This window comes from Ahaetulla prasina, chromosome 1, assembly GCF_028640845.1.
Source record: "Ahaetulla prasina isolate Xishuangbanna chromosome 1, ASM2864084v1, whole genome shotgun sequence".
NCBI lineage: Eukaryota > Metazoa > Chordata > Lepidosauria > Squamata > Colubridae > Ahaetulla > Ahaetulla prasina.
In genome coordinates, this window is record NC_080539.1 from 360,606,131 (window position 1) to 360,624,756 (window position 18,626).

The 18,626-nt window shown below is 38.0% G+C and overlaps 1 protein-coding gene across 2 annotated transcripts in view; it reads left to right on the forward strand.

Annotated features, from left to right (window-relative positions):
* The first annotated feature begins 205 nt into the window (after window positions 1-205).
* MISP (mitotic spindle positioning) overlaps window positions 206-18,626 on the forward strand; it is a 60,195-nt gene continuing 41,774 nt past the window's right edge. For both annotated transcript variants that reach the window (XM_058163292.1, XM_058163293.1), the window contains exon 1: window positions 206-384. In XM_058163292.1, the coding sequence (XP_058019275.1) occupies window positions 208-384 (177 nt within the window). In that variant the 5' untranslated portion in view covers window positions 206-207. The remainder of the gene's footprint in view (window positions 385-18,626) is intronic.

Below are 18,626 nucleotides of genomic sequence, written 5' to 3' on the forward strand. Positions count from 1 at the left end.
TGCAGTTTTCTCATCTTGTTTCCTCCTTCCAGCTTCTCTCTCTCTTACTGGGAGGAGGAGACAATGCGAAGAAGTATATGTCAAGGTGTGGCAATGTGACAGGGAGTTTACCTGGACAGGTGTGTGCCGATTCACTTTCCTTTTCCTCCAGCTCTCAATTTGACTCTGAATCTCAGCAGATGCTGGTTGCGTGCAACATCCGAGACCATGTGGGGTTCGAGAAATGGGAGCCTTTCTTATGACCAGTATACTGAAGCTGAGCCGGAGCATCCTCCTTCTGCCATCTGCAATCCTCAACTCAAACAGGCTGGTTCAAGAACGTCTCTTTTTAAATACACTCCACCGTGGCAGGTTTTCTGTGCAGCTCTAGGTTCCAAGTTGCAGGTAAGAAGATGAAGTTCGAAGTGTGGCTATCAGCTGATTGGTCCAAAGTGTGTTTATTTGTTTATATATCCCACCTGAATTACTTTTACAAATAACTCAAGGGGGCAAACATTCAACACAATAACTCTGTGAGGAAGGTTGGGCTGAGAGAGAGTGACTGGCCCAAAGTCACCCAACTGGCTTTCATGGCTAAAGCGGAATTTGAACTCACAATCTCCTGCTTTCTAGCCTGCTGCCTTAACCACCAGATCAAACTGACTCTCAGTTTTTATTAGTTTGAAGTTTGAATGGTGTGTGTGTGTATGTGCGTGTGTGTTTGTATCATTAACTTTAACTTTGTTTAATTTTGAATCAAATTTAAATCTGGATTAGATTGCCTCATTGTTGGTCTGATCCACTTCTTTATCCTGGTCATGCCCACTTTGGGGGATGTTATTCTGTCCACTCTGAAAGAAACTCTCCCCCACCTCCAATTTATAAGATGGTCCCTGCTGCCTTTCACAGTGCAGAGCTGGCATTGATCCCATCTTAGCTTCCCAAGAGCCCTGTGAGGTAGATTCTTCCTGGGTTTTCTCTTTTTTCATGTTGAAGCCAGGCTGAACAATAAATTGCTGTTCCTCATCCAGAATTCTCCAGAGTCTTAAAGAGTAATAGTAGTTTTAAATAACAGTTGAAGGACTATATTTGATGAGACATTGTCAAAGCTTCCTAGGTACTTAAAACAGCCATCTGTCAGATATTCCCACCTGGATCTAGCTGCAGGTATGGAGGTATTCAGAGTGGGAATCCTGTCTCCTATATAGGGGAAAGCATTGTTCACTAGCAGTGATTCCTCAGGATAGACTGACTCAAAACATGCATGATCTAATCCAACCATCAGATAAACTTCTTTACCAAGAAAATATCAAAATATCTAAACATTTATCTGATTAAACTGAAAATAGTCTAGTTAATACTTTGTTTTTCTATGCTGCAAGTAGTCCTTGTTGAGCCTGCAATTTTGGTCATAAGTTATAACAGTCATTAAGTGAGTCACAATAGGGCCACGCCTGATTTTATGAACTTTTTTGCAATGGTGGTTAAGCAAATGCTATGATCATAAAGCGAATGCCCTGGTTTTTAAGCAGACCCACTGTTCACTATGGGGTGGTTTTTGCTGCAAAACCTGTAGTAAACACAGGTTTCTGGCAAACCCATCATAAATTAGTCACATGATTGTGAGGGAGGGCAGCTATTGAAACTTGAAATCTAGTTACTAAGTAGCTTAGTCTGTCACACCTTTGAATGGTCCCTAAGCAACCGGTTGTAAGTCAAGGACTACCTGTAATCAAATGGAGGCCTTTAGGAAGCACAACGGCATGATTTTAAACGTTAGGGTCCTTTATTCAATCTGGATTTCCGCTGTTGTATTCTGCCATTGTTGGGGGGGAGCTAAGACCCGATTATACAAGCACGCATCCCATTTTATTCTCACAATAAACCTAGAAAGTCACTTTGAACCAGTGACCTAATTAATCACTGAGCACGGATTGCAATCCGAATAAAAGTGCCATTGTTTTCCTTTCAGGACACTGGGTGAACTCTATAGAGATGGTTTTTCTAATGAAACTGAGTAATTTTGCTGCATTGTGAAGGTGTGGGTCTAGTCCAATGTTTCTCCATCTTAGTCATTTTAAGATGCATGGATATCAGTTCCCAGAATGCTCCAGCCAGCATTTGTGTGGGAGTTGGAGTCCACACATCTTTCTTTCTTTCTTTCTTTCTTTCTTTCTTTCTTTCTTTCTTTCTTTCTTTCTTTCTTTATTTATTTATTTATTTATTTATTTATTTATTTATTTTTGTCACAACAATATATGTAGGTATCATACAAAAAGATTATATAGTATATAAACACATATATGAGTAAATATAAGGAGGTATAAGCATATATAGGAAGAAGAAAAGAAAAACAATAGGACAGGAACGGTAGGCACGTTTGTGCGCTTATGCACGCCCCTTATGGTCCTCTTAGGAATGGGGTGAGGTCAATAGTAGAAAGTTTTTGGATAAAACTTTTAGGATTATGGGAAGAGACCACAGAGTCAGGTAAAGTATTCCAAGCACTGATGATTCTGTTACAGAAGTCATATTTTCTGCAATCTAGATTAAAGCGGTTGACATTAAGTTTAAATCTATTAGTTGCTCTAGTATTATTGCAATTAAAGCTGAAGTAGTCTTTAACAGGAAGGACATTACAATAGATGATTCTATGAGTTAAACTTAGGTCTTATTGAAGGCGACAGAGTTCCAAGTTTTCTAAGCCTAGGATTTCAAGTCTGGTGGGATAAGGTATTTTGTTGTTTTCAGAGGAATGGAGAACTCTTCTTGTAAAATATTTCTGGACACGTTCAATTGTATTGATGTCAGAGATGTGGTGAGGGTTCCAAACAGGCGAGCTGTATTCTAGAATTGGTCTAGCAAATGTTTTATATGCTCTGGTTAGTAGTGTGGTGTTTTGGAAAAGAAGCTATGCAAAATTAGGTTTACAACTCTTAGAGCTTTTTGCTATGTAGTTGCAGTGGGCTTTGGCACTTAGATCATTTGACATGAAAACTCCAAGGTCTTTAACGGGATGGGGTCGTCTGTAAGGTAATGTCCATCTAGTATGTACTTAGTTTTGGGTTCTTTTTCCTATATGTAAGACTGAGCATTTGCTGGTTGAAATTTGGAGCTGCCAATTTTTAGACCAAGCGGATAGATGATCAAGGTCGTTTTGAATGATAGAAGTATTGTCTGTGGTGTTAAATAGTTTGATATCATCAGCAAAGAGAACACAATTACTTGAGATGTGGTCACAAAGATCATTAATGTATAGTATAAAAAGTGTTGGTCCAAGGACGCTGCCTTGAGGAACGCCACTCTTGACAGGAACAGGATTTGATAAAGCATTGCCAATTTTGACCACTTGTTGTCTGTTAGACAGAAAAGCAGATATCCATTTGTGGAGGGGTCCTGAGATGCCATAGGATGTTAGTTTTAGGAGAAGTTTATCGTGTACTACTGAGTCGAAAGCTTTGCAGAAGTCTATGTAGATTGCATCTATTGATTTGCCTTGATCGAGATTTGAAGTCCATATGTTTTTGCAGTGGAGAAGTTGTAAGTTACATGATTTTTTCCTGAAACCAAATTGTTTGTTGGAGAGTAGGTTGTTAGTTTCTAAGTGTGAGGTAATGGATTGGTTGATGATAGATTCCATGACTTTGCAAGTGACGCAGCAAAGGGAGATTTTAAGCAAAGATCTTAAAATGGTTAAGGTCGAGAAACGCTGGCCTAAAAAGCCACTTGCTGATCCTTGACTCAAGGGAGGCATCAGCTTTTCAGTGCTCAGTTCTTCATGTAATCCACAGTCCACTTAATTGCTGTTCAATTGCTTCTAACCAGAAGTATCTGCTGGACGGGGTCAAAAAAACCAAGATGGTGGCCACAATCATGTGATCAAAACCTTGCTCTTTTTATGTGTGTCGTAACACCAATAATAGTTTGAGGAACCATCTCCGGATTCATAGTTCAAAAATGTCTATCCTCTTTCTTTTGTTTTTTTGTTGATCTCCAGCTTTTATAACCAACCTTTCTCTTCTCTTGGAAATACCACTGCTTTAAATTATTGTGATGACCATCTTTATTGCCATAAAAATATCCTTCTCTTTTACAATCTTGCCTGCTTGTGTTTATTTATTTTTATTTATTTATTTTATTTATTTATTTTGTCACAACAGTATATATAAGCATAAGCATGAAAGTAACTATATAATATATAAGCATATATATAAGTATAAGCATGCAATAACTATATTAATTGGATATAATGAAAGGAAACAAGAGGACAGGAACGGTAGGCACGTTTGTGCTCTTATGTACACCCCTTACAGACCTCTTAGGAATGGGGTGAGGTCAATAGTAGACAGTTTTTTGTTAAAGCTTTGGGGATTTTGAGAAGAGACCACAGAGTCAGGTAGTGTGTTCCAAGCATTAACAACTCTGTTACAGAAGTCATATTTTCTGCAATCAAGATTGAAGCGGTTAACATATTAAGTTTAAATCTATTGTTTGCTCTTGTATTGTTGTGACTGAAGCTGAAGTAGTCTTCAACAGGAAGGACATTGCAATAGATGATTCTATGAGTTAAACACAGGTCCTGTCAAAGGCGGCGGAGTTCTAAGTTTTCTAAACCCAAGATTTCAAGTCTGGTGGCATAAGGTATTTTGTTGTATTCAGAGGAGTGGAGAACTCTTCTTGTAAAATATTTCTGGACACGTTCAATTGTATTGATGTCTGAAATGTGGTATGTGTTCCAGACAGGCGAGCTGTATTCAAGAATTGGTCTAGCAAATGTTTTATAAGCTCTGGTTAGTAGTGTACTGAGTAGTGTAGTGTAGTGTAATAGTGTTATTGTCTTCCTCCTTAGGATTAATTTCCTCTTTATTTCTTCAACATACCTTTGTCATTATCAATATTTAATCCTCCTCCCTGCAAACAAAGAAATAAGTATGTCCACTAAATATTTTGGTTGACATTACCTTTGACATCTTAATATTCAGTGCTAACCCAGATTTCTTTTTCATGTCTCATTTACTTTTAGCTAGCACAGTAGTATCATCTTCATATCTGGTGTAAATACATGCCGGTTGCCAAGCAACCAAAATTTTGATCACGTGGCTATGGAGATGCTGTGACAGTTATAAGTGGAAGGACAAGTCATGCCACTTTTTATAGTGCCATTGTAACTTTAAATAATCATTAAACAAATAAATCAAGGACTATGTATAATAGAATACCGTATTTTTTAAATATAAGATGCACCTTATTTTTGGAGGAGGAAAATAAGAAAAAAACTGATTGGCAATTGGATCGGCCTCTTGAATACCCCCAGTCAGCTGTTTCTAGAGCGAATTTTAGCAACAGGTTCATTGGTTGAGAGCTCTGTGCCTTGCTTTTTTTTCTGCCTCTGAAAGCCTCCAAAACAGAGCTTCAGAAAAAAAGCCTCTTTTTTTTTGAAGCTTTGTTTCGGAGGCTTTTTTTCCTGAAGCTTCTTTCAGAGGCTTTTTCCAGCCTCTGAAATCTCTGTTTGAGAGGCTGAACGAGGCTACATTCAGAGTATAAGATTTTCACTCTCTTTTTTGGGGGGGAAATCTGCGTCTTATACGCCGAAAAACACAGTACATTATCTGGAAGTTAAATACATTTAAGGTCAAGGTGCATCCTACTGCAATTCTATGCTATATTGTAAACCATTCTTGCTTTCTAAACTTAGTTTTCAGAGTAGCATCTTGTTCACTCTAAAGATTCCTCCAAAGAATAACCAGATGTTTTGGCTCATCGTATATGCCCCATTTTTGTTGACCTGTACAATCAAAGGACTTACTCTAGTTACAAAAACCTGCTCAGCAATGTGAGGCAGCAGCCAAAAAAAAAAGCTAATACAATCCTTGCTTATACAAACAGAGGCATAGAATCAAAACCACATGAAGTATTAGTACTGCTTTATAACTCCTTGGTAAGGCCATACCTAGAATACTGTATCCAGTTTTGGTCACCAGATTACAAAAAAAGATGTTGACATTTTGGAAAAAGTACAAAGAAGAGCAACTAAGACAATTAAGGGCCTGGAGACAAAAACATATGAAGAACAGTTGTAGGAATTGGGTATGGCCAGTCTAGAGAAAAGAAGGACTAGAGGGGACATGATAGCAATATTCCAGTATTTGAGGGACTACTGCCACAAAGAAGAGGAGTCAACTTATTTTCCAAAGCACCAGAAGGCAAGACAAGAAACAATGGAAGGAAACTAATCAAGGAGTGAAGCAACCTGGAATTGAGGAGAAACTTCCTAACCATGAAGACAATTAACCAGAAGGAACAGCTTTCCTTCAGAAGTTGGTCGTGCTTTATCACTGGAGGTTTTTAAGAAAAGACTGGACAGCCACCTATCTGAAATGGTATAGGGTCTCCTGCTTGAGCAGAGGGTTGGACTAGAAGACCTCCAAGATCCCCTTCCAGCTCTGTTCTGATTGATGGATTCCACATCTCTTCTGTGATTACTTCTTGGTAAACATCTATATGGCACAGTGCTGGGTTACATCATCAGGCAAACGCCTTCCCAGAACTAAAATGGCTTGTCTGGTCTGAACATCTTGTGATGACTTCTTGAGGATCCTCATCTCTCAAGACAGCATTTCTAAATCTTGGCAGCTTGAAGATGTCTGGACTTCAACTCCCAGAATTCCCCAACCAGCATTTTTCCCCCCACAACCAGCAATTCTGGGAGTTGAAGTTCACACATCTTCAAGCTGCCAAGTTTGGGTTCATTGCCTGAGAGAAGCAAGCAGTTTAGGGTAAATAATAGGTTTTGTCCCCACTCTTTGAAATGTGCTATATCTCTGGAAGCATCTCTTCTGGTGGGACAAAGGGAGGGAGCAGAGCTTGATGCCAAATTTTGAAAAGCAAAGGCATTGCCTTTTGGTGCCACTCTGGCTGCCTGTTTTATGATAGTTATTCGTGCTTTGTTATTCATCACTCAAAGTCTGATCAGATTGGAGCGTTGGCAAAGATTATCCATAACTGTTTCTACCTGAGTTGCTGGAAGTGGACGCTGTATATTAAGTGTGTTTGTAAGAGAGAGCCTGGATGTGTAAACAATGCAACCTTGAGAAGTGAAAGTGAAATTCAATGGTGGAAAAAGTAAGGTTCTACATTTAGGCAAGAAAAACAAAATGCACAGGTACAGTATATGTGCTAGCTCGCTCAATAGTAGTAACTGTGAGAGGGATCTCACAATATGCACCAAGACAAATTCCTTGTGTGTCCAATTACACTTGGCCAATAAAAAATTCTATTCTATTCTATTCTATTCTATTCTATTCTATTCTATTCTATTCTATTCTACTCTACTCTACTCTACTCTACTCTACTCTACTCTACTCTACTCTACTCTACTCTACTCTACTCTACTCTACTCTATTCTAATCTTGGAGTCCTAGTGGACAACCATTTAGATCTGAGCCAGGAATATGCTGCAGCTGCCAAAAAAGCCAACACAGTTCTAGGCTGCATAAACAGAGGGATAGAATCAAGATCATGTGAAGTCTTAATACCACTTTATAATGCCTTGGTAAGGCCACACTTGGAATACTGCATCCAGTTTGGTTGCCATGATGTAAAAAAGATGTTGAGTTTCTAGAAAGAGTGCAGAGAAGAGTAACAAAAATGATTAGGGGAGTGGAAGCTAAAATATATGAAGAACGATTGCAGGTACTGGGTATGTGTAGTTTGATGAAAAGAAGGACTATGGAGACATGATAGCAGTGTTCCAATATCTCAGGGGCTGCCACAAAGAAGAAGGAGTCAAACTATTCTCCAAAGCACCTGAGGGTAGAACAAGAAGCAATGGGTGGAAACTAATCAAGGAGAGAAGCAACTTAGAACTAAGGAAAATTTTCCTGACAGAACAATTAATCAATGGAACAACTTGCCTCCAGAAGTTGTGAATGCTCCAACACGGAAAGTTTTTAAGAAGCTGTTGGATAACCATTTGTCTGAAGTGGTGTAGGGTTTCCTGTCTAAAAAGGGGATTGGACTAGAAGACCTCCAAGGTCCCTTCAAACTCTGTTATTCTATTCAATTATAAATAAGTAGTTGGTGTATCTCTTATGGCTTGCAGTGAAACTAGGAGACCTCATCTGAACTATATCTTCAGCTATGGGAGTTCAGTTTTATGCTTAGGTGTTCATGCAACACTTATCCCCAAACCTATTAAAGAATCTAGCAGCTGCATTCTCACATTAAACTATGGTAAAGGTAATCCTCAAATTATGATCAGTTGTTTAGCCACTGACATTACAATGGACTCCCAAAAAGGTACTTACAACCCAATTTCAAAGGTATGATAGCTTTCTACGGTTAATGAAATCTGGGGCTCTTTAGGGGATCTATAGTTTTAAATTTTTTAAGGTGGGAGGTTATGTATATTTTGTATACTTTAGCTTGTGATTGTTGGTTATAATACCCGGTATTTGCTCTGGGAAGTCTGGGGGGGGGGAAGGGGGAGGAGTGGGGGAAGGAGGTGGGAAATGAATCAACAAGTGATACATGGACTGATTATTAATGTACAGTAATTTTTGAAGATATGAAATTAAAAAATTTAAAATGATATTGGGGGTGCTCGACTGCCATTTCAGGAAGAAAAGGAGAGAGGAGTAGGAGGAGGGAAGAAAGTAGGTAGGAAAGTGTAGAGAAGGAGGACGGGAATAAGAGGGTTAGATAGGGTGGAAGAAGGGAGGAGTGGAGAAGGAGGAGAGGAAGTAGTAAAGTGAAGGGGATGAAGGATGGGAAAGTAGTAGAGGGTAGAGAGGGAGGTTGTGTAGTAAGGAAGTGGCAGTCGGGCAGGCCTGAATCAGTAATAAATAAAAATTAATGATTAATGATGGATAATAGTTTGTACATAAATATGATGTTGAAAAATGGAAATAAAAAATTATTTAAAAAAAAAAGAAAGAAATCTGGGGCTCTTTAAATATATTGGGTTACATCTGATGCACCTTTTGGCCGGGATCATAGTCAAGAGATCTGGAGGATAAGAAGTTGGGGAGTTACCATTTCTCAAAATTTTTGCAGCAAAGCAGGAATGTATTTTTGTGGCAAGATGGGGGTGCGAAGCCTCATCCTGTGGGAATTTTAAAAAAGTTCTTCAACAGTTGTTGGGCTGAAAGAAAATAAAAATGAAAGCAATATAGTTTCTATTGGGCCATAAAAATGGAACTGTCTCAAGGGTGGTGCCTGATGTTTTCAGCAGTAGCTGTGGACTTTGTCTTGGACATGCCATTAAGGTGAGATTTACAAGGTCATGTACTGGCACCTAACAAGTTTTCCTTTGTCATAAAGAAATATTCTGGGAACTAGACTGACACACACCTATTCTTTCCTGGATCTAGGCTATCTTGGGGTAAGATTGAGTACTTTGAGCCTTCAATGAATTACCGCAGGCTCTAAGAAAGAGGCTCCTGAATGTAGAAGTAGCCCTTGATAAATATATACAAATACCTCAGAGGCAGGGGTGAAATCCAGCAGGTTCTGGAGAACCGGTAGCAGAAATTTTGAGTAGTTCAGAGAACCGGCAAATGCCACCTCTGGCTGGGCCCAGAGTAGGGAGGGAATGGAGATTTTGCAATATCCTTCCCCTGGAGTGGGGAGGGAATGTGGATTTTGCAGTATCCTTCCCGTGGGGTGGGAATGGAGATTTTGCAATATCCTTCCCCTGGAGTAGGGTGGGAATGGAGATTTTGCAATATCCTTCCCCTGGAGTGGGGAGGGAATGGAGATTTTGCAGTATCCTTCCCCTGCCATTCCCACCAAGCCACGCCCACCAAACCACACCCACAGAACCAGTAGTGAAAAAAATGGATTCCACCACTGCTCAGAGGATAAATGGCACCCTTCCAGCCTTGCAAGGGTGAATATGGCAAAAGTTCCTGGTGGTAGAGTACTCAGAATGCATAGAAACAGCTAGTCCTTGACTTACAACAGTTCAAAACTACAATGGCAGTGGAAAAAAGTGACTTAAGACTATTTTTCACACTTACAACCTTTGCGGCATGCAAATGGTCATGTGATCAATCAATCAACCAACCAGTTTATTACAATCTTAGACCACAGCCTAGAACAAATAAAAACGCTCAGTAAATATACCATTGGAAATTCTTGTATAAAATAATAACAACTAAAATCTATAATAAAATCCACTCTGTCAATTATACATGGTCTAACTAAACTAAAATTACAATCCATAAACTGTGTGGCCCGTTGTAGGTTCAACACTAAAAGGGAAATGACTAAGCAGTACAAAGAGTTTGCCACAATTGTTATATAACATAACTGTGATCAAAATGCGGATGCTTGGCAACCGACTCAAATTTATGACAGTTTCAGTGTCCTGGGGTCATATGATCCCCTTTTGTGACCTTCATACAGGTAAAGTCAATGGGGAAGCCAGCTTCACTTAACAGCTGTGTCACTAACTTTAACAACTGCAATGATTTGCTTAGGTTGTAAAATGAGGCAAAACTCACTTAACAAATGTTTCACTTAGCAAGGGAAATTTGGAGCTCAGTTATGGTCGTAAATTGAGGACTGCCTGTATTGGAGGCTAATTCTGCCCACAGTCTGACTGGCTGAAGTTTGACTCAGCCTTCCATCCTTCTGAGGCCAACAAAATGAGGACCCAGATTGTTGGGGGCAATAGGCTATAAACCACTCAGAGTGGGCTGTAAAGCATTATGGAGCAATATATAAACATAAGTGCTGTTGCTACTGCTATGGAGCAGGATTGTCAACCTGGTTATAGAATTTGATTGCTCTTTCTGCCTTGCTACCATGGTCTAAGAACTGAGATACAGATAGCCCTCAACATATGACCACAATAGGGCCTGGAATCACTAAGCAAGTATGGTTATGAATAGAATAGAATAGAATAGAATAGAATAGAATAGAATAGAATAGAATAGAATAGAACAGAATAGAATAGAATAGAATTTATTGGCCAAGTGTGATTGGACACACAAGGAATTTGTCTTGGTGCATATGCTCTCAGTGTACATAAAAGAAAAGATACCTTCATCAAGGTACAACATTTACAACACAAATGATGGTCATAGGGTACAATTTAAAGAAAAAAGAAAAAGAAAAAGAAAGAGATTATGTGAGGATCACACAACTGCACCCAATTTTATGGCTATTTTTCCTGCAGCTGTTATGTGAATCGCTGCAGTCATTAAGCAAGACATTACATGACCATAATTTGCAATCTTCCCTGCTGGCTTTTTCATCTAGTTCAGTGGTTCTCAACCTTTATAGTGCTACGACCCCTTTAATACAATTTCCCACGATGTGGCAATCCCCAACCGTAAAATTATTTTTGTTTTGAATTTATCGCGCCTGAAGCCATATTGGCTAGCGATCTGAACTGCTTGCGATTGCCTTGAGGACGGAGGCATTAAAGCGGAGACTCCTCCCCTATAAAGTTTATCGCGCCTGAAGCCAGATTAGGCCAGCGATTGGGAGTGATTGCAGCTGGCTTGAGAGGGAGACATCAAAGCAAAGATTTATCTCTTCTTTAATTGATCACGCCTGAAGCTGAATTCGCCTAGCGATTTGAAGAGCCTGTAACTGGCTTATGAATTCAACCATTGGAGCACGATTCTTCAACTCGCAAGTATACTTCCCATATTTTCGATGGTCTTAGGCGACCCCTGGCAAATCGTCATTCGACCCCCAACGGGGTCCCGACCCACAGGTTGAGAACCGCTGATCTAGTTGCTGTTGTAACTGCACAACGGTTGCCAAGTCCCTGAATTACAATGAGGTGACTGGGTGGATGCTGAGGTATTTGTAAGTGCTAGTACAGGTCATAAATAACTTTTTTCAGCATCTCTGCAAATTTGAACAGTCATTAAATAAAAGGTTGTATACGGGTAGTCCACAACTCACAACCACAGTTAGGACCAAAGTGGGAAGAAGAGCAACTAAGTAAGAGGATTAAGGGCCTGGAGACTAAAACATATGAACATATTGCAGGAACTGGGTTTGGTCTGTCTAGAGCAGGGTTCTGCAAACTTGGCTCTTTTAAGACTTGTGGACTTCAACTCCCAGAGTTCCTGAGCCAGCAAAGCTGGCTTCCAGTATTTGAGGGGCTGCCAGAAAGAAGAGGGGGTCAACCTATTTTCCAAAGCACCAGAAGGCAGGACAAGTAACAATGGATGGAAACTAATCAACGAGAGAAGCAACCTGGAATTAAGGAGAAATTTCCTAACACTGAGGACAATCATCCAGTGGAACAGCTTGCCTCCAGAAACCATGGGTGCTCCATCACTCGATATTTTTAAGAAAAGACTGGATAGCCACATATCTGAAATAGTATAGGACAGGGGTGTCAAACTCATATCACAACAGCGTAATGTGACATAGCAAGACTTCCCCCCCTTCGCTAAACTGGGTGTGGGCGTGGCTAGCACATGACGCATCGGGCCTGCAGGCCAGGAGTTTAACAGCCCTGGTGTAGGGTCTCCTGCTTGAGCAGGGGGTTGGAGTAGAAGAGGGGTCTGCAACTTTGTCAACTTTAAGACTTGTGGACTTCAACTCCCAGAATTCCTCAGCCAGCAAAGCTTCCCACTCCAAAGCTGGCTGAGGAATTCTGGGAGTTGAAGTCCACAAGTCTTAAAGTTGATAAGGTTGGAGACCCCTGGACTAGAAGACTCCAACATCCCTTCCAGCTCTATTCTGATTGATTGACCAGAATTTCTGTTGCTAAACAATATGATTGTTAAGTGACTTCCGGTGGCGCCACCTCTTCGCTGAACTCCTAATTAAGGGGCTCCGTACTGAACATCGTAAAGCCAAGAAAAGCCGGCTTTAATCTCTTTCCCTGGATGAAAGGGAAAAGATAAGAGCAGCAGGGAAGTGTTGGTAGACCTCCCCAGGGGCTTTGTTTTTAATTAAGCAGAGCCCTGAAGGGTCGACGGTCCCATAAATATTCCTGCCATGCTCCGACTTCAGTGCGTGCCTGCAAAAGCAGGAAAAGAAGAAAGTGTCCATCTCTGCTAGTTGTCTTATCTTTATGGATCTCTTTAAGCAGACGGAATGAGTGCGAGCGAACAATTACTGGATTGCAAGTATTTTTGATTTCCTGACTTCTACCTTTTAAAAAAGAGAAACTTTTTTTCCTTTGTTTTAATTGACTCTTAAAGATGGCGCCTGAAAGGGAGTGAAAGTGACGAATGGAATTTCAAACAGCCTGTGTAACTAAGAAGATAAGAAATGTTATGTGTGGATTTTAATGAAGTGAAGTGAGCTCTCCTATACTTAAAGGGGAAAAGAGAAGTTTCTAGACTTATATTTTGTGAATTTTAAAAACTGAAATGGCTACTAAACCACCTAAGACTGGGGGTAGAAGGGGTTCTGAACCAGCTTTAGAAGATCTGATTAAAGAGCAAGGGAAAGTGTCTGAAGAAAGGTTTAAGGAGATTATGGATAATAATGAGAAAATAAGAGAAGAAATAAAAGAGAATAATAAAAAAATAAGAGAAGATATCTTGATGGCTTTTCAAGGTTTGGCAAAAAGACTGGAGGTGGTGGAGGAGGAGGTGCAAGAAATTGTTCAGTCAAATCAACAAATAGAAAATAGAATGGGGGGAATGCAAATCAAATTGGACAAAAATGAAGATCAAGTGGTGGTGATGCAGTATAGAATGATGGAAGGAGCTCTGAGAATTAGGGGCTTGAATGAGGAGAAAGGGGAAGATTTAAAAAAAATTTTATCAGAAGCTCTGGCTGAATTTATTGAACTTGATCCACAAGAGGTTGCTTATCAAATTGACAAAATTTATAGAGTTAATTCTTGGATTGCTAGGCAAAAGAAACTTCCTAGAGACATTGTGGTTTATTTTTTGAAAAGAACAGTGAGGAATCAAATTTTGCAAGTTGCTTTTCAGAAAAACTTGAAAATAGGAGAACAGGAGTTGAAGGTTTTGAAAGAGATTCCTCCCAAGATGTTAAGGGATAGAAAGGACTTTACATTTTTTACACAAGAACTTAAGAAATACCAGATTCAATTTAGATGGGAGGTTCCAGTTGGTTTGACAGTGTATTATCAAGGAAGGAGATATCGTATTGACACAGTGCTTAAGGCCAAAGATTTTCTTTCTACAGTGCTGAAACTTGAAATAGAAATAATAGAAAAAAGAATTCAAGAGACTCAAATGGGTGTGGAAGCTGAGGTGATTCCAGTGATGTTACCATCTGAGGAACAACCACAAGAACAAAGACTGACGAGGGGAGCCCTTAAGCGTAAAGAAAAGGAGCAACAAACTCAAAGTAAAGTTCAGGATTCTGCTACAGAAGCGGTGGAGGAGCACGGCCGAAGATACGGGAGGACGATCTTCAGTTGATTGCTCAAAAGCTTCAGCAGCCCAGTAATGGCAAATAAAATCTTGACTTGGAATGTCAATGGTTTGAATTCAGCTCAGAAGAGAAGAAAAATATTTCATTATTTGAAACAATTTAAAATGATGTTATTTGCTTACAAGAAACATATTAAATTATCAGATCAAAAGTACTTAATAAACTCAAAGTTAGGTAAACATTTTGTTGCTTCAGCTTTGGAGAAAAAACATGGCATAGTGGTTTATTTGAGAAAAGATATACCAGCCAAGTTAATAGAGGCAGATATTCACGGAAGATATATTGCTATTGAACTTACAATAGAAACAAAAAGGACTCTCTTGTTTGGTATATATGCACCCAATCAGCAACAAGAAAAATTTTATAGAATGTTATATGATAAGTTGATTCTATGGGATTATAAATCGTGCATTATATTGGGAGATTGGAATGGAGTAATAGATACACGAAAGGACAAGAGAATTTCTTCCAAGAAGATACCTGCACATGCAAAGCTGCCTAAATCCTTTTTTGATATGATAGAAGATTTCGAGTTAAGAGATGTATGGAGACTGCGGAATTTGGAGGAAAGAGACTATACTTTTTTCTCTGATAGGCATCAATCCTTCTCACGTATTGATTTTATTTTAATTTCTAATGATTTGCTTTTTAGGGTGAAGAAAACTAAGATATTTCCAAGATGTTTGTCTGATCATAGTCCTGTTTGGATGGAATTGCAATATGGAAAAGAGGGTAGAAGAACTTGGAGATTAAATGAAAATTTGTTTAGATATCAGGATAATGTAAATCAATGTAAAAAGCAGATGAAAGAATTTTTTGATTATAATTTGAATAATGAAACATCGATAGAAATGGTTTGGGACGCCAGTAAAGCTTTTATGAGAGGTGTATTAATATATCTTAATAATAGACAGAGAAATAAGCAACAAAGACAGCGTAGGTATCTAGAAGAGGAAATTTATAAGAAACAACAATTATTAATACATAATCCACATGATCAAAAACTTAAAGATGCAATAAAGTTACTACAGAATCAATTTAATATGATAATGGCTGATCAGGTGGCAACAAATATACAATATGCCAAACATAATACTTTTTGTAACGCAAATAGACCTGGTAGGTGGTTAGCATACACCTTAAGGAAAAGACAAAAACAACGTACTATAGAAAAAATAGAATACAAAGGTAAAGAGAGATATCAACAGGATAAAATTAAAAAAGCTTTTTTAGAATATTATACAAATTTATATCTTAAAGATAATATATTGAATAGGGATATTGATAATTATTTGAAGGAATATAAGGTTAAAAATTTAACTTTAGAACAAACGGATGAACTGAATCGGCCTATAACCTCTGAAGAAATTATTTTGGTAATTAAACAATTAAAATGGGAAATCTCCTGGTACGGATGGGCTCACAGTTAGTTATTATAGGAATTTACAGGATGAGATGTTAGGTCCACTTAAGGAATTATTTAATCAGATACAACTAGGAGAATTCCCCTCATGGAGAACCTCTTTTATTTCATTGATACCAAAGAGGAACAGGATTGTTCTAAACCTGGGAATTATAGGCCAATCTCACTTTTAAATAATGATTATAAGATTTTGTTAAAATAATAGCTAATAGATTAATGTTGATTCTGCAGCGAAGAATTCATAATGATCAATCTGGATTTATAAAAGGGAGACAGATGAGGAATAATGTTAGGCAGATTGTTAATTTACTGGAGTACTTAGAAAAGAAAAATTTTATTCCAGCAGCATTTATTTTTCTCGATGCAGAGAAAGCTTTTGATCGATTGCATTGGGATTTTTTATTTAAATTAATAGAAAAGATGCAATTTGGAGATGGTTTTTTAAGAATAATTAGGGCAATTTATGGAGAGCAAACAGCACAGATTATAATCAATGGTAGCTTAACAGAACCTTTTAAGATTGCGAAAGGAACAAGACAGGGATGTCCTTTATCACCATTATTGTTTATTTTAACTCTAGAACCATTATTGGATAAAATACGAGAAGTAAAGGAGATAGAGGGAATTAGAGTTAGACAATATGAATATAAACTAAGAGCTTTTGCAGATGATTTGGTGATTACTTTAACAAACCCTATAAATTCTAGTAAATCTTTGTTGGAAATAATTGATCAATATGGGAATGTTTCAGGGTTTAAGGTAAATCAGAAAAAGACAAAAGTGATAATAAAAAATATGGCCAGACAACAGAAAGAAAAACTAGAGGAAATAACAGGATTTGAAATTGTAAAGAAGGTTAAGTACTTAGGGATTTATATATATAGACGATATATATATCGTCAAATGTGAAATTGTATAAGAATAACTATGAGGTTTTATGGCAAAAAGTTCAGAAGGAGTTGACTGTTTGGAAAAAATTGCAATTATCTTTGCTGGGGAGAATTGCTGCTATTAAAATGAATGTTTTACCTAGATTTTTATTCCTCTTTCAGATGATACCAATAATTAAGAAAGATAAGAATCTTGAGGAATGGCAGAAGGGAATTAATAAATTTATATGGGAAGGTAAAAAAGCTAGGGTTAAAATGAAAATAATTCAAGATTCTCGGAAAGGGAGGTTTAAAATGCCTAATTTTAAATTATATTATGAAGCAGCTGCTCTCTCTGCAATAAGTGATTGGTTTAATTTAACAGAGGACAGAATTTTGAATATAGAAGGTTATGATTTGCTATATGGATGGCATGCATATTTAATTTATGACAAAAAGTGGATAAGGCCTTTAAAAATCATGTGCTAAGAAATGCCCTTCTGTGTTTGGAAAAATACTCTTATAAACTAAATTATAAGGTTCCTATATGGGCAAGTCCTAGACATACAATAGAAAATATAAACATAGAACAGAATCAGGAAATGATTACATATAAAGATCTTTTGTATACTGAAAGAGGTAATTTGCAGTTAAAATCTCTGCAAGTATTAAGAGAGGAAGGGAAAAATTATACTTGGTTTCAATATGAGCAACTACGTGCTAGATGGAAGGGAGATCAGAAAATTGGTATAGAGCAGAACGAGGGAAATTTGGTAAAGCAAATTAGAAATCAGTCTCAGGAGCATATAAAGAGATTGTATAATGTGTTACTTGAAATAGATTCTGAAAGGGACTTGGTAAAGGACTGTATGATAAAGTGGGCACAAAATTTTCAGGAGCCAATATTATTGGAAACTTGGGAAAAATTTGGGTTAGAAATGTTAAATTCACATGAGGCACAGAATCTGAGGAAAATTTTTATAAAATGTTTTATAGATGGCATCTAGATCCTAAAAAATTATCGTGTATGTATCCAGATATGCAAGCAAAATGTTGGAGATGTAATTGTGATGACGCTACATATTTTCACATTTGGTGGACTTGTAAGGACATAAAGGCCTTTTGGATAAAAATTTGGTGGATTTTACAAAATGTTTTGAAAAAGAAGATAAAGTTCCTGCCGCAATTTTTCTTGTTGGGAATTATTACGGATTGTACAGTAATTGAGACTAAATTGATTTTAAATCTAATAACTGCAGCAAGATTACTAATAGGACAATACTGGAAGAAAAAAGAAGTACCTACAATAGAAGAATGGATATTGAAGGTTGCCAATTTGGCTGAGATGGCGAAGATATCAGCCTTTTTGAAAGACAATACGCAAGAAAGATAAAGGAATGGAAAAAATGGATTGACTATATTCAACGTAGATATCAGACTAAGAGTTATCAGACTGTTTTTGAATGATTATGATGCATTATTCTTGATTGTTTTTGGGGGAAGTTAGGAATTGATGATTGTAGGGGTATAATTAAGTTGGGATGAAAAATTTTTAGCATATGTTTGTTTTATTTTTAACTATACCTTGTGCCCGTTCCGGGAAGTCGGGGGGGGGAGGGGGGTTGTGAAGGGAGGGGAGAGGAGGGGGGGAAAGGGGGAAAAAAAATTTTGTAAAACTTTTTGAATAAAAAAAAAAAAAGATGATTGTTAAGTGAGTCACATCCAATTTTATGACTTTTTTTGGCACAGTTGTTAAGCGACTCATTGCAGATGTTAAATGAATCCGACTTCCCCCATTGACTTTACTTATCAGAAGCCAGATACGATGGTCACAGTGGGCAATCAGGTGATCCTGAGATATTGTAACCATCATCTGTGGTGTGCTATGGTGGCACAGTGGTTAGAATGCAATACTGCAGGCTACTACTTCTACTGACTGCCGGCTGCCTGCAATTTGGCAGTTC